Below are 24650 nucleotides of genomic sequence, written 5' to 3' on the forward strand. Positions count from 1 at the left end.
GCTAGCTCGTGCAAAAACTATACCCTGCCTTGTCTTTACTAGGATTTTACATCAAATTACCTAAGTTAAGAATAGGCCTTTTTTCATAGTGAATACAAGCCCCCTGAAGTCTGCAGGGGCAACAGCCACTGCAAACACCTTGGAAGGGGAAGTGGAGCCAAGGGAACAATCTCCCTCAAAGGCGAATGCAGCCCTGGGACGTGGCTGGGAGTTGGACAGAAATTTATGAACCAAATTGTTAGTCAAAATTTTTGAAAAAGTTTGGAATTTTCCTCTGAAAAGCTCTACAGCAGGGAGGTCTGGCTGAGCCATGGGCCACTTTGGAGACAGAATAAAATGGAGGGAACTTAATGGGACAGAGTATCCCCCGCTGTTAGTGACTGACAGGTCTAATTCTGCCCCTAAAATGCAAACAGGATGAAGAAACATATATGTGGACCTTAGCACGATGAATATCTACTGTAAGTTTCACTGTAAGTCACTGTAAGATTCACAAGAAAGCAGGAGTAGGAATCAAAATATATTTTAAAAACAGTTTTGACCAGAATAAAATGATTCAGGTGTACAGTGCCAAAAATAGTTTTCTGGGTTTTGTTTTTGGGATCTTCACCTAGACCAATAATGAAAATCTGCTAGAAAAGAATATCCAATTAGCTAATATTGTTACAGTGAAAAACTGAACATAAACAAATCCATGCTATGGTACTGTCATCTGTCTCTTAATCACACCATAATTCAAGCTGAAACTGGAATATCACTAAAATTGTTTTAATTCCAACATTCAGATTCATTGTTGACTTGCTAAATGGTTAAACTATTTGTCATATGATTTTATTTATTTTTAAATCTCACTTTATCTGCTACTGTATATTGTGCATTGGGAACATATTAATCCTTATAAAACATAAAATGAATTTCAGGTTCTATAGCTATTTTACGCTATCAAGGCCATATTATGGCAGGCATTGCACACAGATGTATATTGGAGGATGGGGATGAAATCTTTACTGACCACAGTGAAATGTCAGAGAGCCCAGTAAAAGGAGTGAAACTACTTTGGATGTAAACAGAAAGCAAAATTTAGTTCATTTGTTTTAGAGTTTTCTAGAAGAGTAATTTTTTCATTCATTTAGCATTAAAATCTTATTACAGCAATGCTATGCAAAATGTTCAAAAATTTCACCACAAAATTTCAAATTATTTTACTGTTGTGTTCTTACCATTTTTACTGATGTCAAGTTCCTTGAGATTAACTAAACTAGCAATAGTGGTTGGCAGGCTTGAAAGGTCGTTGTCTGGTATACTCAGTTTACGCAGAGCTTGACAGTTGAACAATTGCTACAACATGAAAAAGAACAATTGCAATTAACATGTTTTAGTAAAATTCAGTTTACCATTGTTATTTACACACAGATGCAATAATAACTGTATCATAAAAATACCCTGAGGACAGCAAAATAATAAGCTAAAAATAACCAATCAACCTATATTAAAACTGTTTGGGAAGACATACTTACATATTACATTACACTTTAAACAAGGAAGATTACCCAGAGATAAATGTGCTGCTTACAAATAATTCCTAATGAAGTATAGTTTTAAGATGGACCTTTATAAGTTTATGAATGTGATTATATGGTGGGGTTGCTCATGATAGCAGGGGACTGGTCTTGATGATCCAGGAGGTCCCTTGTAGTCCTATAATTTTATATCAATCATAGAGCTATTTGAAAATTTTTCAGCAGAGCTTTTTTCCATCAGAAAATGCAAATTCTTCAAAATAAAAATGTTTCATGTGAATGTGTCAATTATGATGAAATTTTTGATGGGAAAAAGATGAAATATTCATTTCAGTTTTCTCAGTGTATTTCAGAATTGCCAATAAGGTAAAATGTTTCATTACAACTTTATATTTCAATTCAATTTGCTTCAACTTTTATATTATATTAAAATATTCATTTTAATATATTATTATTTTTCATAATTTTCACTCCATAGGAAATTTTGAAAGTTCTGCTTTTTGTTCCAATTCAAAACAATTTTTTCCAAGTGTTGGAATTTCCTATGGAACAAAATTTCATTTTCTGACCAGCTCTAATCAATATATCATATGGTATGCATTTATACTGATGTTTCTTCCATATAATAGCAGTTGTTATCCAATACAGAACTTCAAACCCAAGATAAATAGTAAAATAATGGAGACAATACTGTACTGAGCAAGAGATGTCTCTAGGGCTAGAATGTGTCATTTAGACACAGTCCATTGTAAGGGGCAAGTATAGAGCTTTTTTATGAGGAGTAAGCAAGCTGCACCTTTAAGATGGGGAAGCCTGCTCTCCATCACTCACTCAATCCATTCCTCAAGCTGGTGCAGGTGTGGGGGTGAAACCGTAGCACACTCTCCTCCCTTGGGGTGGTTTGTCTCCCCCCATGGATGCATGCAGGGAACAGTCCACATACTCTCCAAACACAGGGACTGTGTGCTCCTATTAGTATAGAGGACATATTATGGAAAAATAGACTGGGAGAGGGGAGGACAGGAAAACTCAGTCCATGCCTGGCTGGCCTGACTGTTAAAAAATTGATGTCACCAGAAGCACCACCCTGTATACAGCTGGCTTCAGATATCTGCGAAGTGATCTCTCCCCTAGCCACCTATCATACAGACTGCATATATCTTGCAGTGCATAGGTACTTAACCCCAACCCCTCATTTCTGTACTGCAGATTCTTAAGCTGTTACCTTGTAAAAATGAGTTTGTTATTACTAGTCACATTAATATGATTAGAAAACAAGTATACCCAGTGGTCTTTGAATGAGTCTATGGATTCCAAAAAGAGCTTACTCTCCTTTGGAAGAATCTTCATGACTCTTCAGAAGTTAATGATATTTTCAAAACAGCTTTGATATCTCTTTTTTGCAATGTTTCATATCCAAATGACGTTTAAATTTGTACCCAAATGTCTATTTGAGAATGTAGCTTGATTTGATTACCAAACTGAGCAAATAAAGGAAACCGGGTAGCAGGGAATTAATCCACAAATGATGCTCAAAAGCTAATGTGGACTAAATAAGTCATTTAAATTTTAGCTCATTTTCAGGCTTTCACTTCTTTTGAAAACACTATAACTTTACATCTGAGCCTTTTAATAACAAGAACCCTCTGTGTTGCTTTTCAAGGCAGTCTACTTTCTCCAAAACTGAAAGTCCAAAACCAGCTTTAACCCAAGCTGGCGATTCGTGGGAATCACACGAATAGAATATAGGCAGAATGAAACATATAGGACAATGACCACCATGAATTTCTAAGAAATAGGAGTGGTTTTTTTAATTGAAAGGCTTCCTTTAGACTTCCTCTATGCATTGACTAAGACTTTTGCTGTTAAGCCTTCTCTTTTCCTTTCAACAAAGGCATTATCCTAAGAATTGCTTTTATGTTTATTACAAAAATATCATACTAGGGCTGTCAAGCGATTAAAAAAATTAATCACAATTAATTGCACTGCTAAATAATAGAATACCATTTATTTAAATATATTTGGATGTTTTCTACATTTTCAAATATATTGCTTTCAATTACAACACAGAATACAAAGTGTATAGTACTCACTTTATATTTATTTTTGATTATAAATATTTGCACTGTAAAAAACAAAAGAAAAAGTATTTTTCAATGCACCTAATACACGTACTCTTTATTATGAAAGTTGAACTTACAAATGTAGAATTATGTACAAAAAAACCCTGCATTCAAAAATAAAACAATATAAAACTTTAAAGCCTACAAGTCCATTCAGTCCTACTGCAGCCAATCGCTCAGACAAACAAGTCTGGTTACAATTTGCAGGAGATAATGCTACCTGCTTCTTGTTTACATCACCTGAAAGCGAGAACAGGAGTTTGCATGGCACTGGTGTAGCCGGCATCGCAAGATATTTACATGCCAGGTGCACTAAAGAGTCATATGTCCCTTCATGCTTCAACCACCATTCCAGAGGACATGTGTCCATGCAAATGACGTGTTCTGCTCGATAATGATCCAAAGCAGTGCAGACCGACTCATGTTCATTTTCATCATCTGAGTCAGATGCCACCAGCAGAAGGTTGATTTTCCTTTTTTGGTGGTTCAGGTCCTGTAGTGTTGCTCTTTTAAGACTTCTGAAAGCATGCTCCACACCTCACCCTTTCAGATTTTGGATGGCACTTCAGATTCTTAAACCCTGGGTCAAGTGCTGTAGCAATTTTTAGAAATCACACATTGGTACCTTCTTTGCATTTTGTCAAATCTGCCCTGAAAGTGTTATTAAAACGAACATGTGTTGGGTCATCATCCAAGACTGCTATAATACGAAAAAAATGGCAGAATGTGGGTAAAACAGAACAGGAGACATACAATTCTCCCCCTAAGGAGTTCAGTCGCAAATTTAATTAATGCATTATTTTTTTAACAAGCATCATCAGCATTGAAGCATGTTCTCTGGAATGATGGCCAAAGCATGAAGGGGCATACAAATGTTTAGCATATCTGGCAGTAAATACCTTGCAACACCAGCTACAAAAGTGCCAAGCGAACGACTGTTCTCACTTTCAGGTGACATTGTAAATAAGAACCAGGCAGCAGTATCTCCCGTAAACGTAACAAACTTGTTTGTCTTAATGATTGGCTGAACAAGAAGTAGGACTGAGTGGACTTGTAGGTGCTAAAGTTTTACATTATTTTGTTTTTGAGTGCAGTTATGTTACAAAAAAAAATCTACATTTGTAAAAATCTACACTTTCATGATAGAGCTTGCACTACAGTACTTGTATGAGGTGAGTAGAAAAATACTATTTCTTTTGTTTATCATTTTACAGTGCAAAAATTTGTAATAAAAATAATATAAAGTGAGCACTGTACATTTTATATTCTGTGTTGTAATAGAAATATTTGAAAATGTAGAAAAACATCCAAAAATATTTAATACATTTCAATTGGTATTCTATTGTTTAACAGTGCGATTAATCATGATTAATTTTTTTGAGTTAGTCGCTTGAAGTAACTGCTATTAATCGACAACCCTATATCATACCCATGTAGAGGGACATTTTCATTACAAAATTAAGAAAACTTACACTTCTAAAAAAAAACTATTGCAGAGCTGGGGTCTAGGACACATACTGTTTACCCCTGCTCCCAAACCTATTTGTGCATTTCTGCTGTCTAGCCACTGATACAAAAAGGAAACTGCTCTCAGGAGAACAGTGTATTTCTTAATAACACTATGTACAAAAACACACTCCTTTAGAATGCAGATAAAAATCAGCACCACAGCATTCTCTGTTTTTAAGAACTGCAGCACTTCTAGAGAGGACTATGGAGTCACATAAATATAGATACCATATGGACTGTAGCTACAATTTCTAGCCACTAGAGGTCTTCATTACTTCAAACTAATACATGCATCCGATGAAGTGGGTATTCACCCACAAAAGCTTATGCTGCAATATGTCTGTTAGTCTAAGGTGCCACAGGACTCTTTGCCGCTTTTACAGATCCAGACTAACACGACTACCCCTCTGATACTAATACAACAGTAAGCTATTGGAATTTTCACTAAATCATAGAAATGTAGGGCTGGAAGGGAACTCATTGAGAAGTCATCAAGTTCTGCCCTTTGCACTGAGGCAGGACCAAGTAAATCTAGACCATCTCTGACAGGTGTTTGTCTAACCTGTTCTTAAAATCGTCCAATGATGGGGATTCCGTAACTTCCCTATTTCTAACTACCCTCTTACTTAGAAAGCTTTTCCTAATATCTAACCTAATCTTCCTCACTACAGATTAATCCCATTACTTTTAGTCCTAACTTCAGTGGACATGGAGAACAATTGATCACTGTCTTCTTTATAACACCTCTTCACATAATGAAGACCATCAGGTCTCCCCAAAGTCTTCTCAAGACTAAACAAGCCAACTTTTTTTAACCTTTCCTTATAGATCAGGGTTTTCTAAGCCTTTTATCACTTTTTGTCATTCCCTTCTGGACTCTCTCCAATCTGTCTACGTCTTTCCTAAAGTGTGGCACCCAGAACTGAACACAATACTACAGCTGAGGCCTCATCAGTGCCAAGTAGAGCGGGTCAATTACCTCTTATGTCTTACATACAACACTCCTGTTGACACACTCCAGAATGATATTAAACTTTATCACAACTGCATTGCACTTACAACATTGGGGTTTTTTTTAAGACAATTGTCATTATTCTGGTGTTCTCACTCCTTTCTTTCCTTAGAACCATGAAATCTTTCATTTCATGATCACTTTCACCCAAATTGCCTTCCAGCTTCAGATTCACAACCAATTCTTCACAGTTGGTCAGGATCAAGTCTAAAATGGCTGCCCTCCATTCAATTTTCTGAAACAAAAATTGTTCCTAATGGATTACAGGAACTTATTGGAAATTTTGTATTTTGCATATTACCCAGATGTCTAGGTAATTACAGTCCCCCACTACTATCAGATCTTGTGTTTTGTATTTTTGTAAAGATAGTAGACCCCTACCATGATGTCACCCCTATTTTCCCCCTTTTATCTTTCTCCTGATAGTAGTAATATTATAAAATTCACAAATTGTTATCTTCTCAGTTATATTTATACAGACTCATTTGACAGAGGGTAAACTATTTTTACAAAAATTAGAAAAGAGGTCCAGAACTTCGGAAAGTTTGAGAGCCACTGAACTGTGATCAGGCATTTGGACTGGTGAATAAAGAAGCCTAGTGAAAACTAATTTCCATTAAGAAAATGATTTCTTCTGGAATAATTCTATAATGGAACACTCTCAGAAAGAAATTATAAGTAATAGCAGCAATAAGGCAAGAGTGGGAATACATCTGAACAGGCACAAAATTACTTTAACAACAATTTAAAACCTTATTAAACTTTTAGACTTTTATAATCGTGCCATTAGAACTCAAACTTAATTATCAGACAATATGTCTTTATAGAATCATAGACTCAAATATATGTAGTGCTGGACGGGTCACTCGGAGGTCATCTAGTTCAGCCCCATGCAGTGAAGCAGGACCAAGTATACCTAGACCATCCCTGATAGTTATTTATCTAACCTATTCTTAAAAAGTACTGGGATTCCACAACCTCCATTAGAAGCTTATTCCATTGTTTAGCTATCCTTACACTTAGAAAGTTTTTCCTAATATCTAAATTAAATCTCCCTTGCTGCAGATTAAGCCAATTACTTCTTGCACTACCTTCAGTGGATTTGGAGTATGATTGATAACTCTTAACTCTATAACAGCCCTTAATATATTTGAAGTTTGTTTTTATTCCTTTTAGGCAGGAAACCAAGTGATGCTAATGGTGCTGTGATTTAGGTTACACAGTGGATTATTCTATAATTCTCAACTTCTTGGTTTCATGCAAATAGATCTTGAAGGCTCTCAGTGCAGCTATAGTAAGGCAAAAATATTGTTCTTTAGACTCTACAGATATAGACATAAATTAAGTCAACATAAAATGGATTGGTGAATGGAATGGAATGGGAAAATTAAATGTCAGGATGACAAAGAAATATTACTTTTAATTTTTTTTTCAGAAGTGCAAACAGAGCTCATTGTTGGGCAGATTCACAAACTATCCAACTCTCCCTGCTAAAATAATTATAACCCAGTTGGAAAATTCAATGCAGAGGAACTTTGCAGGTAATTTATAATGCCTACACACTTATGTACATGAGCTGTACTTCACCAGGGCCCTTGCCTTATTAGACAGAGAAGGATTGCATATTTTCATGGGATGATCAAGTCTACTTTGAATATTCAATTTCAGTGCAATTTTTAGCACCACTGATCCACTGTGTACTTTTTTTAAATAAAGAGGACATAGCCTTTGAAATGAAAAGTATCTCCAATTTATCACATACATTTCATCTTGAAACAGGACAGTCTGCTCCTTTAAAGGCCTATGTGAACAGGGAGCAGGGGAGTTGGGCTTCCTTCCCGTTCTGGTACAAGCAGGTACAGAGAATCATCTGGCACAGCTGGAGAGCATTCAATGATTGGGGCTGATGATTCCCAGCCAGGGGATATAAAGGTGAGCCCCAGATCCATGAGAGCAGGGAGGACCAGGTGAGGTCTTGGAGTGCACTCTCCTGTAGCTGCAGCGGAAGGCTGTGAGAGGGAAGGAAAGCTCTACAGACCCCTAGCTAGGGAAAGGTCCAGTGCATCAAGTTAATAGTTGAAGAATTATTTGAATTATCTTAATTGAAGAACAGAACCATTTTTTATTGCTCCAGTTTCTTTTTTGTATTAAAGAACAAACGAAGCCCAAAAGAAAAGGCCACAGAATTAACTGGTAGTGGCCAATTGTTAGTCCCCTGCACTTATATTAACTTAAGATGAATTATTTTTCAGTTCTACATTTTTCCAGACTAGAAGGAACTAAATTTTTTTTTCATTTTATATACAGGTTATAGGATTTCTCCTCAATTTCTCTACTTCCTATGCAATATAATGAAGAAAATGTTCTTGCAGAAAAAAATTCACATTTGGATAAGTTACATCCCTATTTTACTGAAGAAACAATACAGTGTTATGTTCCTTTCAGTTTCACTAGGTACATAAAGAGGATGTCAGCCTGTTCAACTATATTTGTACAAAGCCTTCACTGAATCACCTTATCCTTTTGAAGTAGCTACCCTATTTTAGGATTTTTCATCTGCTACAAATTAATGTGTCACCCAGCCAAAACCTAAAAGCAAACTGCCTTCTGCAGTGACAAGCTGATTTACAGCCCCCATTCATTTCAAACAGGCAGGGCTGGATTACCCAATAGGTAGACTAAGCACGTACTTAGGGCACCAGCAAAGCAGAGGGCACCAATAAAAAATCTCATTTTTTTGGAAAAAATTTGACATTTGGTATTTCAAAAAAAGCATCGAAGTAGACATCATGGGAAAAATCAGAACTTTGTTAGCCTTCCTTACACTCCACTACACACTCTTCCCCGTTTTTCTGTTCTCTTTTTATTACTTATCCCCACCTAAACCAGGGAGGCGTCCTATTAACATAGATTGAAATAATGCGAGGAAATCAGATCCTGTCATGTTTTGCAATAAATTTATGTTTTATTATTGATATATTCTTCTGAGTTATATGTACTTGATTTTTTTTTCTTTCTTATATATATATAATATATATACATAAAAATAGTGTACGTTGTGTAATTTTTTTTTTTAAGTTCAGAGATAAGATAACTGAGATAAGGGGCAGGATTAAACGTAACCAACCAAGTGGAACACAGAAATGTAAACTGGCAGAAGAAAAGAAATAAAAAACTAGTGAAATTTTCCAAAATCTTCCGGAGCTGACATCATTTTTCAAAGCGAATCCATCAGAAGCAACATCTTCTCTCAGTAGCACAGACATCATTCCAAAACCTGTAGGTGTTTCAGAGACTGACCCTTCTTCTATTGGTGAAACAAACACCATTCCAGAACATGTGGATGTGTCAGAGACTGTAACTGATCATCCTACTCCTATAATGGCTTATCACAAATGTGACCTCATGGGGTTTTCCAGTCCTGCCAGTCTTTCCCTGAAGAGGGAAAGGACTCATGAAAATATAGTCCCAATTGCAACAGTAACTCCAGGACATTAAAATGAAAAGTGAGAAAATTAAATCCGTAGATTCAGCATGAAGACTACCTGAGCATAACATACCAGAATAGCAGAAGGAATGGATACCTTAAAGAAAACAGGGAAGCAGAAAAATCCAGAGAAAAGTATACTTGAAGGGCAAGTGTAAGAGGTCATTCAAGCCAAACAAATGACTATCAGAAATTGGTAAGAAGCCTGCACAATAACTGGTGCAGTCTGCTGGATGGTCAGAGAGTAAAGGAAGCAATTAAGGTGGATAAGGACATTACAGAGAAGCTAAATGATTTCTTTATATCTTTTTTTAAATCTGTAGAAAAACACAAAAGTATCTGGGTTAATCAAGACTAGAGAAAGCCTTGAATTACTTCAGAGGCACTTAAACCTCAGTGAATGACAGACAGAATTCAGTGTTAAAAAATGAAAATTAATTCTCTCTGGAATCAAAAATTTGAACTCCTTATGCACACTAATGGACAAACTCAATGAAAACTTTTGCTCAATGTGTTCGGTAAAAGGAATGCAATTGAAAGTACTGAATATACTACAATGTCATTATATAAAACAATGGTACACTCTCACTTGGAATATTGTTGACCTTAATTTATAATAGACATGGCAGAAACAGGAGAGGTTCAGAGATGAGTGATAAAATGGATCTGAAGCATGGAAAGACTTTCATCTGAAGAGAGAATGTAAAGACTGGAACTTCTGAGTTTATGGAAGTGATTATTAAGAGAGGACATAACAGAGTTATTAAAAATAATGAATCTTATAAAGAAGGCAAATTGGGAAGTCCTATTAATGTTTTAATATGATACAAGAACAAGGGGAAGTTCAATAAAACAAATACAACAAATTTAAAATTGATAAAAGAAAAATTTTTACAATTTTATAACCACAAAACACCATTGAGGGGAAAGGATTGAACATCTATAGATACATTAACTAGGATTATTTTCTTGGAGGTTCTGCTTGTTTGTTTGTTTTCATTAGGAAGAAATATAAGCTCCAACATTTCATATAATAAAACCACCACTAACTGAAAACGGTTAAGAAGAAAATTCTGCTTTGAGCAGGTTATTCCATTATCTTTTACTTGTTACTAAAGTCCGCTATCATGTTCCCCTTTAATCTCCTCTGTTCCAAACTAAACATACCCAGTTCCTTCAGCCTTTGCTCAGATGGCTTGCATTCCATCCCTTGGATCATCTTTGTCACTTGCCTTTCCAGTTTTGTTACATCCTTTCTATACATTGGTGACCAAAATTGGACACAGTACTCCAGCTGAGGCCTAACCACTGACGAGTAGAGTGGTACTATCACCTCCTGTGACTTGCATGCTATCCCTCTGTTAATGCAACCTAAAATTGAATTTGCTTTTTTGCAACAGCATCACGTTTTTGACTCATGTTGAAGTTGTGATCCACCACAACTCTCAGATCCTTTTCAGCAGTGCTGCTGCCAAGCCAGTTATCCCCCAATCTGTATTTGTGCATTAGGTTTTTCTTCCATAAGTGTAGCACCTTACATTTGTCTTTACTGAATTTCATTTTGTTGTCTATAACCCAGTTCTCCAATTTATCAAGATCCCTCTGGATTTTAGCTCTCTCCTCCAAAGTGTTTGTGTCACTCCCTCCCAGCTTTGTATCATCTTCAAATTTGATCAATATGAACTCCCTATTCCAACATCCAGATCATTAATAAAGATATTACATAACACTGGACCCAGAACAGATCCCCATGGAAGCCCACCTGAGACTTTCTTTCAATGGGATATCATTCCATTAATAGCTACTCTTTGTTTGCAGTTGTATAACCAGTTACGTATCCACTTAATGTAGTTCCGCCAAGCCCTCATTTCTCCAGCTTACTTACCAGAATGTCATGTGGGGCTGTGTCAAGAGCCTTGCTAAAGTCCAGGTACATTATGTCCACTGCATTCCCCCTATCCACTAAACCAATCACCCTGTCAAAGAAGGAAATCATGGTGGTTTGGCATGATTTGTTCTTAGTAAGTCTAACCTGGCTGCTAGTGATTATGCCTTCACCCCCCAGACATTCGCAAACTGAACGTTTTATACATTGCTGTAGTAGCTCCCCAGTATCGAGTGTAGGCTGACTGGTCTACAGTTCCCTGGCTTCTCCTTTTTAAGATAGGTACTACATTAGCCCTTCTTCAGTCTTGTGGGACCTCTCCTAACATCCATGAGTTGGCAAATACTATTGCTAGTGGCCAGTTGAGAGTGCACAAAACCTCTCCAGTTCAGATAGTCAATTAGCAGCTCTCTCTTGCTCCCCTCTATACTTGATATTGACTTGAGTTTTTGCATTTTTGTCCTTACTGTTTAATAGACTGCTCAGTGGGATGAAAAAGCTAATGTGGCCTTGAAAGCTTGTCTGTAAACTCTTCTTTCAGTTTCTTAAATGTGGTCTCTCCTCATCACTCTAAATCATCACTCAAAATTCTGAGAACTCCCATGCCTTTCATTCACTATCATTGTCATAAATATAAAGGGAAGGGTAACCACCTTTCTGTATACAGAACTATAAAATCCCTCCTGGCCAGAGACAAAACCCTTTCACCTGTAAAGGGTTAAGAAGCTAAGATAACCTCACTGGCACCTGACCAAAATGACCAATGAGGAGACAAGATACTTTCAAAGCTGGAGGGGGGTGGGGGACAAAGGGTCTGTCTGTCTGTGTGATGCTTTTGCCGGGAACAGATCAGGAATGCTCTTCAGAACTCCTGTAAAAAGTTAGTAAGCAATCTAGCTAGAAATGCGTGAGATTTTCTTTTGTTTAATGGCTGGTAAAATAGCTGTGCTGAATGGAATACATATTCCTGTTTTTGTGTCTTTTTGTAATTTAAGGTTTTGCCTAGAGGGATTCTCTATGTTTTGAATCTGATTACCCTGTAAGGTATTTACCATCCTGATTTTACAGAGGTGATTCTTTTACTTTTTCTTTAATTAAAATTCTTTTTTTACGATCCTGATTGCTTTTTCATTGTTCTTAAGATACAAGGGTTTTGGTCTGTGTTCACCTATGCAAATTGGTGAGGATTTTTATCAAGCCTTCCCCAGGAAAGGGGGTGTAGGGCTTGGGGGGATATTTGGGGGGGAAGATGTCTCCAAGTGGGCTCTTTCCCTGTTCTTTGTTTAACGCACTTGGTGGTGGCAGCATAGGGTTCAAGGACAAGGCAAAGTTTGTTCCTTGAGGAAGTTTTTAACCTAAGCTGATAAGAATAAGCTTAGGGGGTCTTTCATGCAGGTTCCCCCCCCCCCCCGGTCTGTACCCTAGAGTTCAGAGTGGGGAAGAAACCTTGACAATCATTAATTAGCTTTCTAAAAGTTAATACTTCCTCTCAGCTTCTGGAGACTGATCCAGCTTTAAGAATCCAGCAGATGATTTTCTAATTCTCTGTTGCTTGTTCACACTTTGCCATCCATAATAACGTATAAATAACTGCCATACTATCTCATTGTATTTGCTATGGTGCTGATTCACTGCAGTTTCACAATAATCTTATAAAATGCATTAATTCAAGGTAGTTCTTCCCATCAAAAAGTGCAGATAAAATAATAGGGTCCAAATTGTGACACATAGCCAGTGGCCCAACTAGGTGGCAGTCAGATACAAGGCATCTCAATTGGGCACCCACAGCTTGAAGCACAACGTTATTGAACAGTTCTGAATATTTTGGCCTTAATAAACAATTCTGTTGATGGGGCACATAAGAATTGCCAGACTGGATTAGATCCAAGGTCCATCTAGTCCAGTATCCTGCCTCTGACAAGAACCGGACGCTTGAGAGGAAGACGTAAAAACCTTGTAATAGGCAGATATGGGATAATCTGTCCTGCACCTAGGCCTCCACCTGATCTCTAATAGTTAGAGATTTGCTTAATCCCTGAAACATACATTTAATATCCCTTCCAAAATTTTTATTGTCATTAAACATGACTAAGGCTAAGATTTTGTCACAGATATTTTTAGTAAAAGTCACAGACAGGTAACGGGCAATAAAGAAAAATTCATGGAAGCCGTGACCTGTCCCTGACTTTTACTAAAAATATCTGTGACAAAATGGGGATCTATAGGTGCCCACACTGCCTGCAGTGGGGCAGCTGTGTAGTGGCTAGGAGCTCCAGGGGCCTGGATTGTGTGTCAGAGCTCCAGGGTCCCCCCTTCCATGGATGGGAGCTGCCGGCGCACCTGCTGCCTGCAGCACCTGCGGGCTACTGGGTTCCCCCACTAGCCACAGCGGCCAGGAGGTGTATTTCCTTTTCAGAGTGGATAAAAATCAATGGATTTTTTTCACTTGAATTGGATTTTTTTTGATAAAATGCTTTTTGAGGAAAAAACCTATCAAAATATAGTTTTAATTAAGATACATTGTAGCTCAAAGATATCTCATCATGGAATAGGGATTATAAATTCTAATTCTATAGTATGAGACAATATCTTCATGTAATGTTTAAGAAAAGTTTTGTAAATGAGTTCCAATAGTTCATGGATTAGGGACCCAATCTTACGGAGTTCCACAGGCTTCTGTATAGATTACTTAGGTTAATCTTTCTATCTACCCAATGGGACTCAGTGCTCAGTCTAGAAGATACCATCAGAGCTGCTTAGTTTTGCAGTTCTCAAGCTGTGGATTTGTGTCTCCAGAGATAACATGCTTGTTAACAGCAAAAATGTTTTTAAATAAATAAATATATAGAGGTTAGAAATAACAGACCTCAACCCTATTGGCCCTCTGCAAATTTGTGTACACAGATCTCTTACCTCTATCTAAAAGTGCAAAGTTTCAAAAAGATCAATTAATAGAAGATTGGGGGTGGGGGCGGAATAGATCTGGACAAGGAGAAGAAGTCTGGAGATAAATGTGAGAAGGGAGGGAAAGGCAGTAGAAACAAAAGTGAAACTGTTTGAGCAGCATATTCCAGAAGTCTTGAGATCTTTCTGAGTGTAGCCTTTATTGATTTGAGATCCACCATACCATTCTCTCACTAGAAGGGAAAACCTATAATGGCAACAGGACATAAAAGAGACCCAGTTTGGGAATATTTTAATGAAGTTCCTCTACCTGTGGGTAAGACAGGTATGTGTGCAAAATGCAAACAGTGCAACAAAGAAATGCAAGGCCTGGTTGCCCAAATGAAACAACATCAAGAGAAGTGTTCCTTCTAGGGAGGAAGCTGCGTTAAAGATGATGAAAGGAACATGTCTGAACATACAAGATCTTCAGCTTGGTAAACTTTTCAATTTCATACTTCTTTCTTAAGGACTGCCTGACTTCCCTCTGGACTATTCTTGAACTTTCATGTTTGAGAAAAAAATACAGTTGTTACTCTATGGTACTATCATTTTAGATGCAGTTGTGATAAAAAATAAATAGCTGAAATAGGCAGATCTTTCTTTTACAATTTCACCTTTAAAGTCGTACTGAGTGTCAGTGAATGCAATGAGTAATACTAAATGAGCAATATGGTAATAATAATTAAATAACTGCATTGACTTATTTTGTTTAGGATAATCCATCCTCAACATACAGGATTCTGAAGACTATCCACCTTCAAGATCACCATAATTTTCAATAGTTTCAGGAAAAAAAAAAAAAAAGGAGGACTTGTGGCACCTTAGAGACTAACAAATTTATTTGAGCATAAGCTTTCGTGAGCTACAGCTCACTTCATCGGATGTTAGTCTCTAAGGTGCCACAAGTCCTCCTTTTCTTTTTGCGGATACAGACTAACACAGCTGCTACTCTGAAACCTATAGCTTCAGAGTTATCTGCCAATGATAGTGTTTCAGTCACATGTATGTCACATAGCCACAGATTATCACCTATAGCAAAAAGAAAAAAAAATCTGCATCATCCAGAAACAACCATAGATAAGTTTGTGATAAGAACCAGCAGATTACAAAAAGAGGTAATTGATGAAAAAATTGTCCGGTTTGTTAGCAAACTCTCCTTTCCGTATGATTGAGAACCCAAACTTCATTAACATGGTTCAGTCATTAAGACCAGGATACAGTCCACCCAACAGAGCAGATGTCGCAGGCAAATTGCTGGATAAAGTGTATGAAAGAGAAATTGAGCAGTGTGCAAAAGGTCTAGAGGGTGAAATTATTAACCTGATTCTTGATGGGTGGAGCAATGTCCACAATGACCCTGTTGTATGTGCTTGTGTGAAAACAGAAGAAGGGAATGTCTTCCTTACAGAAACAATTGATACATCAGGAAATGCACACACAGGAGAATAGTTACAAGAAGTAGCAGTAAAAGCTACAACAAACTGTGAAAAAAAATCAAGTGTCTAGTAGGCAGCTTGCTCACAGACAATGCTGCAAATGTATCCAAGGTGAGAAGAAATTATTTAGAAGAGAGTGAAGAGAGTCCCAAGCTAATAACATATGGTTGCAGTGCTCATTTGATGCACCTCCTAGCCAAAGACGTCAGTGTTCCAGAAATAAAGGCTAATGTTGTTGAAATTGAAAAATACTTCCGTAACAACCACTTTGCAGCAGCTGCTCTGAAAAAAGTGAGAGGAACCAAGCTAACTCTCCCACAAGACATGTGATGGAACTCAGTAGTGGACTGTATTGAGCACTATATCAAGAACTGGCCTAATCTGATGACAGTGTGTAAACAAAATCGTGAAAAAATAAATGGCACTGTCACAGGCAAAGTTCTCAACATTGGACTTAAGAGAAATGTTGAACGCATGCTGAGTACCCTGAAGCCTATTTCTGTAGCCTTGAACACAATGCAGATGCTGACGCTGTTGAAATTTGGAAGGAACTGAGTGAGATCTTAAAAAGAGAAATATGCAATGACAGAGTTAAATTACAAACATTAAAAAAATGAAAGGGACAAGCACTATCTCCAGCTCATTTTGCTGAAAATACTCTTAATACTCGCTACCAGGGTGAAACCTTAACTGCTGAAGAAGAGGAGTTGGCTCTGACATGGAGATCCAGCAATCATCCCTCCATAATGCCAACTATAATAAACTTCAAAGCTATGGGTGAACCATTCAAGAAATATGTTTGCTGATGATGTTTTAAAGAAAGTCACACCAGTGAACAGGTTGATGTCACTTAAGCACTTGGATTCAGAGACCGTTGAAGTGATAATCTCACTTTTAACAGCAGTAGCTTCTTCTGCTGGTGTAGAAACAATATTTTCTTCCTTTGGACTAATTCATTCCAAACTGAGAAATCGTTTGGGACCTGAAAAAGCAGGAAAGCTTGTTTTTCTTTTCCAGATTATGAACAAGCAGGAAAATGAAGGTGAAGACAACTGAGTTAGCTGCAGAAGCCAATATTTTAAGTTTCTCATATTGACCTGGCTGACATAGTCAATTTAATTTTTGTTTTTTTAAATAATATATTTAACTATTTTAGTTAAAAACGATTTTAACAAACACAAACCTGATTTTAAAAAACTTGAATGTTTAACTAAATTCAAAAATTCATATGCTTGTTTTGTTAAAATAGGATATGTTTGTTGTTGAAGAAAAAAAGTCCAGAATACATAACATTGTTCTTTTAGTTAAATAAAACAATTTAAATATCTGTCTGGTGATGTTCTCCTCCTAATACAGCATGGCAAGAAAATCCTCCAAATATTAATGATTAACCTGTTGAATTGGAGATATTTATGAAGTCACTGGGAGGTGAACTATTTGCTTCATTTGGTAAATGAAATAACCAAACAATTATTCACTTTCTGATATAGCTGTAAAACTAATCTGAAAAGTTTTCAAAATAAATCACTTTAAAAATGTATATTGTGAAGGTGATTGAAAATGAAACCTTCATCTATCTCTGAGTTGTAAAGAATATGTATTAAGGTTATTACAACCAACAAGAATGTACTTTCATGTAGAAATCCATGATTAAATCGAGTCTTCCTGACTAGTGATTTAAATCGTGATTTAAATCAATTTGATTTTAATCAAATCCATCCTGTTCCTTTTATCAGTTTTGAATTTCCCACTTTTTTATTTCATTGAATGTCCCCTTAGTATCACTAAACGGAAAAAGATGCTCCCAATCTACATTTTCTGTACTGTGTACTAGAAGGAATAGAATCCTGCTCAATCTCTCTTAGTATATTGGCTCTGCAGAGCTAATGGAAGAAAAATACATAAACAAACAAAACAAAAAAAAACCAGTAAAAATATATTGTAAAAGTAAAACCTGTTCTATCAGAAGGTGTTATTTTTATACAGACCCTCTTCAAAATCAAAGTTCATTTAAAATGCTCATTTAGTAACACAACTTGTATTTCTCTATTACAGAAAGAACAGTATTTACCTTAGGTAGATCTTCAATTTGATTGGCATCTAGGTAAAGCTCCTCTAATGTCCGTTCTAAGTTAAAAACCTCCTTTGGCACCTGCTGTAGGCTGCAATGGGAGTAATCTAGCACAGAGATGATTTCTTCTTCACCCCGGAAACATCGGCATGGCACCAGACGGCCAATAATTTTCCTTTTGGTTGTCATCTCCAAACACTGCACTAAAGGAAAAGAAAATAATTACTGTTTTCTAAAATCATCACCATATTTGATAATATTAGGGTTATTACTAAGACAGTAGTTTAATAATAAAATCTTCTCACTTGCATATGCAATCTGAATTATATATGTCTTGGAGTCTATTTTTCCATCCTTATAGGATTAGAGGAAGGGGGATTTATATATGTCTGCATTAATCCTGTGTCCATAAACCCCTTCACCTGGCAAAGAGTCAATGGCAGGCTTTGTACTTTATGCTTTGGTCCATTATCATCAACTTAATTAAAACTAGCGGTGGTACTAGTTTTAATTCTGACTGTCTATGACTAAAATATATAGTTAACCCATGTAATTTTTTCTGGATTTCAAGAGAGCATATGATTTTTTTCTTTCTACAGTCGCTGGTTGGGTCTGTTTGTTTTTTGCACTTTCATCAAGATGATAAAAAGCCATACAAAACAATTGGTTACAAAACTGCTAGTATGCAAACAATCTTTACATTGGATACCTTAGCTGTCATTCCTGCCTTTCAACATTCTTTGTTAATGCAAAAGATTACTTTGAGTTTCATACCATTATTTTTTGTGGAAGGGAATGCAATATATACATTTGTGAAATTTTATCAAATTACACCTCTAGGGCCAGCTCCTGAAACCCTTACTTACATAAATAATCTGTCCACTCAAGTAAATGGAACTACTCATGTGAGTAAGGGTTTACACAATCATGCCCTATTGTTTTTCAACTGATCAAAAATATTTAAACCAACCTCCTGTTTCATGCACACTATATTCAGTAGCCAGATACACTGCTACAGTATCTAAATTTGAGGCTGATATTGCAGACATTTGCTTTTACAAGAATTATTTGAACATGACCACAGATAAATCAGGCTGTTATGGGACTTGACGCAGCATTCCCAGTATTGTTTCCATCACCTACCTTCTAAACCAGTGTTTCTCAAGCTATCTGATGTGGGGGACCAGCAATTTTTTTTTCCAATGTGCGCGCAGACTGGCAGCTGATGGCTTGCGGACCGGCACCGGTCCGCGGACCACCACTTTGAGTAGCACTGTTCTAAACCATTTGGAAAGTTTGTGTGTGTGTTACTTTATGGGAAAGTGCAGCAAAGTAGATCAAGTACCCCGCAGTGGTCACCAGCCAGACTGCTCCACTTAGAGTACAGCTGTATATCCATGCAAAATATCAATAAAAATAAGAGACATTTGTTTATGGTTTGAGCATTGGCCTGCTAAACCCAGGGTTGTGAGTTCAATCCTTGAGGAGGCCATTTAGGGGTCTGGGGCAAAAATTGGGGATTGGTCCTGCTTTGAGCAGGGGGTTGGGACTAGATGACCTCCTGAGGTCTCTTCCAACCCTGATATTCTATGATTCATCATTTCTTAGTAAAAAGGAACCATTGTTTGTGATACGTGGGGTCACAGTGTGCTCTCATTTGCACTCCTGTCAATTTAGAGTAGCAATACAGACTTCAGTGAAAGAATTATTTGGAATATATGCCCCAGACAACTCCAACACACATCAAAGGGAGTTGCCTCTATAGCTGAGTAAAAACAGATCATTCACACTACCTAAACAATGACTTAATTGAAACATAACAGGCAACTGCTGTTATGGATGGATAACATGGGTTTAGTGTGCCAGATCCTGTTTCCATTGTGCTTCTTTGGCTTCTCAATACGCCACAGAATACATACATTCTTCTGGGGTAAATACACACTCAAATGTTAAACTCTAACAAGATTCAGACAAGGAAGTGTGTCTGCCTCTAGCAATCCCAATGAATTAACATATGAAAGCTGTCAGAACCAATATCTGTTTCTCAAGATGTGAAGAACAAGAGAAAGATGCAGAAATAAACATCAACGGAAGCAAAGGGCACCTGGTTTTTCATTTGGCAATGCCAATAACAAATTTTCTGTTGACTGGTTTTGGCCGAAGGGTCAAAACTAAAAGTGAGAACAAAAAGTAAAGTAATTTTATATTTCAACTAGACCAGATGTTGAGCTTTTATGTATAATAATGAAATTGCATTTTTAGTTAATATCAACTGTTAAAATGCAAGTATTTTAACATTATAGTTTACAAAAGCATATGAAAAATTTAAAGTAGACTGGACAAAACACTAGCAATATGGGGACAATTCTTCACTGACACAGTCATGGACTACATAATCTAACATCTTCCCCGTCTCCCCCCGCCCCCCAGAGGCATATATATATGACTGGCACTACTGAAAGGAGAAGGTGGGACATGGTGCTTAGAATATAATATCTTTCCCTGCACCCTCAAGTCACACTCATTTGTAGATCTTCATGGGATTTTGTGACCACGTCACTCCCTTCCCTCAGAATCCCTTCACTCCCACTCCTCCACTGCATCAAGATCACACTTATTTTTCTTACATTCAAGGCCTCACATACGCTCTGCCCCTCCCTACTTAATAACCATGTTTTCAAAAGTGGCCACTAATTTTATGCACCTCACTTTTCAGGTGCTCAGTTTCAATCACCTTCACCCAATTTTCAACCACAACTTCATGGAACTTCAGCCAGAAGTGGGGAGTGAGGAAAGAGGTGGGGAGACCATTGTGGGAGAAGTAGAGAAACAGATTTCAATGCTGGCATCATTTGCAGAGGGGAGAAAAACGGGGAGGACACAATAACAGCCACATTTTTTAAAGTGGCCATTGACTTGTGATGCCCAGCCTGAGACTGCCCGGACTTTCCTTCCCACTTGCAAGGGCCCTTCCTCTCCCCAAGCATCATCCCACAACTGCCACAGAACCTTGTGGACCGCCACATTCCAGCTTCCCTCAGCCAGAATTAAGGTTGCCTGTAGAATCTTTTTTCAGCCCTCTGGGGCGTATATCCACTACCTCTTAAGATACCAGAATAACAAGCAGTAGCAGACTGTTACCCTCTGAAACATGGCCCCTCATTCTCAGGATGGAAAAGATGTCTTCACCATTCAGATGAAGCATTTTGGAATGATATCAAATGATACAAATTAAAGTTGAATGAAGAGATGTGTTTTTCTAACTAAACAGGTCCTGCTGCCTCAAACAGTCACCCAACACTCTCTCCTGTACTCCCCAGTCTGTCTCTGCTTTTCCTTCTCCAAGCCCCCACCCAAGATTGCATTCCCTCAGCCTGCCTCTGTCCATCCTATCACACCTGTGCCAATGCTTGTGCCCCCTTTCCTCTCCCTGCTCCTCACTCCTCTGCATTAAAGTCAGGCTGCTTCCCTTTTCTTCTCCACATTGCCTGGGCACCCACAATCTCCCTGCTTTTTGTTCTAGTGCCAGCACCATGGCAGTCATCAACAGCCAGGAGGAGCAACTGCAGGGAAAGATCTGCTCAGACTTGCGTTGGAGCAATGTTAGTGAGCTCCATGTGGTGAAGTCTCTAACAATATTTCAGCCCAATTAGCACAAAATACTGCACTGAAGTAATATTACTGTTCACAATTAAAACCACACATACACACAAAGAAAAATAATTCAAACTTAAATATGCACTCAGCAACTTTGTGTTTCATCACTGGCTGGCGCTTTGTTAAATTATCATTCAGAGATTAAAATATATTTCCAAGAGTTGTAGAGCAATCCAACAGAAGCTCATGCATGATACAATGCCAATGTAGACACTAGGCTGAAACCCAAAACTTCCTTTCTTTTGTGGTTTTGCTTGAGGAACTTTACTATTATTTTAATATAGTTGTTTCTATTTAAATCCCAACAAAATGTATTATTCAACAAGGCAGCTCAAAGTAATGGAAAATAGTATAAAATTTATCCTTTAACAAAAGCCTAGAAAATTGTGATAATCTGTATTGTAAATGCTTTTCTCTGATTTCTTTCTGAATTATATTAGAGAGAGAAAAACTGCAGCAGCAGAACAAATATAAACAATGCAATTTAATAGCTTGGTGCTGGATCTCTTTATAATAATCTGCAAAGCTTCTTTTCTTAGAAAGCGTTTAATCTTGCAAAAACATTTGTTGTAAGGAAATTAATTAGAACAATCTAATCTGTGCTCAATTAGAGGATTTTTTGTGAAGGAAAATTACTAATCCCTGTCTCTCACTAATCATAAAACAGGAATGCTTTCTCCTCAATTTAAAAGATAGATAACGTAGGAAAATATGGTTTCACATATAGCTCATTAAACTTTAATTTAGAGATAGAACAAACTGGTTTGTTCAAACTTTAGGTACCTCCAAAGCATAGGATCAGTAATTTTTTCTACCTGCTCACCACTTAATTTCCAAAGCATAAGCAGACCTCATTTTGATTTTCTTTGCAGAAGTCTTTCTTGATGTTATCCTGTATGACTAAAAGGCAGCCATTTTCCTTTGTTCTGACTGCGGAAGACAAAATGAGTTTGAAAACACAATTCAAAGAGATGTGTTTAACTTTAAAAAAAAATCACACTTCTGTCTGAAATTCTAAAATTACTATATCTGAGACAGAGACAAGGTGGGTGAGGTAATATCTTTTATTGGACCAACTTTTGTTGGTGAGAGAGAAAAACATTCAAGCTCCACAGAGCTCTTCTTCAGGTCTTGGAAAGGAAGAGTGTCACAGCTAAATACAAGGTGGAACAGATTGTTGCAAGAAACAATTCAAAATGAAGTGGGCAGTTAACCCCTCTGCAGCTGTAGGCCCAAAGAGAGTTAGTGGGTTACAGACTGTTGTAATGAGAAATAAAACCATTGCCTTTATTGAGTCAATAATTTTTGGTGTCTAGCAGTTATGAATTTAAGCTCCCAGTTTTGTCTTCTGAAGGTGTTGTGCAGGTTTGTTTTGAGAATGAGAACTGGGAGGTCAGATATGGAGAGAATGTTTTGTGCAAAGTATTTGTTCACAAATGATAGGGTTTGTCTTTTATCATTTTTCTGGAAGAGTTCATTTGAGAGTGTAGTGAATGTAACCTGCGGCCATCTCTCCACTGCTACTATGACCAATACCTCCCCTGCAACACATCTATCAAGATCCATGGGTCCTACACATGCCTATCACAACATATGATGGACCTCAAACCATACAGCAAATCTCCTAACAATTCTGGGGGTGAAACCAGACAATTACTATACTTTCACCTTGAGCCTTATAACAGCTTGCACTGGATCCCCTTATGTTGTCATGTCATCAGTGATACTGATCACGGCCAGCATTATTTCAAATGCCCCAGCTTGGGGACTAAGAAAGCACTTGAAAAACTTTTGAAAATGCAAGAAAATTTAATTATAAAGCATTTAATGCAATTTGCTTTTAGAAGTAAATTATAATCCACTGCCAATCTCCTTCAAAAGTAGTAAGTAGCACGGGATGCCACAAGAAGGAAAAAAAAGAAAGTTAAAACAATATTATAAATGAACATAGTTTAGCTTTCTGTGGTTATATTTAGATTGTGTGGCTTTTGTTGGCTTTTCACTCCAATACATCCATTGTTTAAAATCGATTTGTTAAGGATTTTACCACAAAACCACAAACTATCAGTGTAACCTTGCACTTTCTTTAAAATGTTTATTTGTGTGTGCATTATTTAACTCAGAGAAGTCTTATCTCCCTAATGCACTTCCATAGTTTATTAGCCTGGGGCAAAACTCAATTTCCATCTCAAATAGAAAAGAAAACAATCAACTAACAAGAACTAAAGAACTAGCTTGTGTTTCTTGCAGGGACACTGAGCATTAGAATAACTGTACCCTTGTAATTCCATCCAGAAAAGCCCTTCATGAAATTGTGAGGAAGGTTAGAGGAACCTGATAGTGTCTCAAAGTCATTGAGTGATAGTGAGAATGACTACATAGTCTTAGAATAAAAATATTGCAGATCTGAAAGGAGAAATAATGTTGCCATTTACTATAGTATCCAGAAAACATTTAATCATATTCATGGCAGCAGACAGTCCACTTCACTGAGTTCCTTTTCACACATTCTTGTCCATATGCATGCTAAAGTAATGTGTAATCTCATAAAATCTGAGGGGCATTGTGTGCTCAGATAAATGGAACAGTGGCCAATTACATGGTTGATTACATGTATATCACAGCACATTGGACACCATCAGAAAACATACAGCACTGAAAATTCTGAAAAGACCACATTGAAGAGTACAATGGTCTTTTAAGCAAAGGCATAAAATTGCCAGCCTGACTCTCTGAATCCTCCCTACGTTAAGCATTTAATCCCTCCCTGTTAGAACATGCATAGATCCAGTAGAGATTAACACATAAAAATAATGTGGCCTCCATAAAAATAATGGCAACAGTCCCATTGCTTTCAATAATGGTCAGGATTTGACTCACAGACTACCCGTTTTTCCTTAAATAATTTCCTATGGATTTTTTGAGCTGGTGAAACTCAGCTACAGAAAATATTATGAAGGCACAATGATCACCCAGACCATCTCATCACTAAAGTATCAAAGCA

General features: G+C 37.2%; 1 protein-coding gene across 6 annotated transcripts in view; it reads right to left on the reverse strand.

Annotated features, from left to right (window-relative positions):
- Window positions 1–24650, reverse strand: part of LRRC7 (leucine rich repeat containing 7) — a 358746-nt gene that overhangs the window by 219070 nt on the left and 115026 nt on the right. For all 6 annotated transcript variants that reach the window (XM_043520844.1, XM_027825894.3, XM_043520845.1 and 3 more), the window contains exons 3-4: window positions 17990–18192; window positions 1221–1338 (exon numbers count right to left, since the gene is read on the reverse strand). In XM_043520844.1, the coding sequence (XP_043376779.1) occupies window positions 1221–1338; window positions 17990–18192 (321 nt within the window). The remainder of the gene's footprint in view (window positions 1–1220; window positions 1339–17989; window positions 18193–24650) is intronic.

This window comes from Chelonia mydas, chromosome 8 (genome assembly GCF_015237465.2).
Source record: "Chelonia mydas isolate rCheMyd1 chromosome 8, rCheMyd1.pri.v2, whole genome shotgun sequence".
Classification (NCBI taxonomy): domain Eukaryota; kingdom Metazoa; phylum Chordata; order Testudines; family Cheloniidae; genus Chelonia; species Chelonia mydas.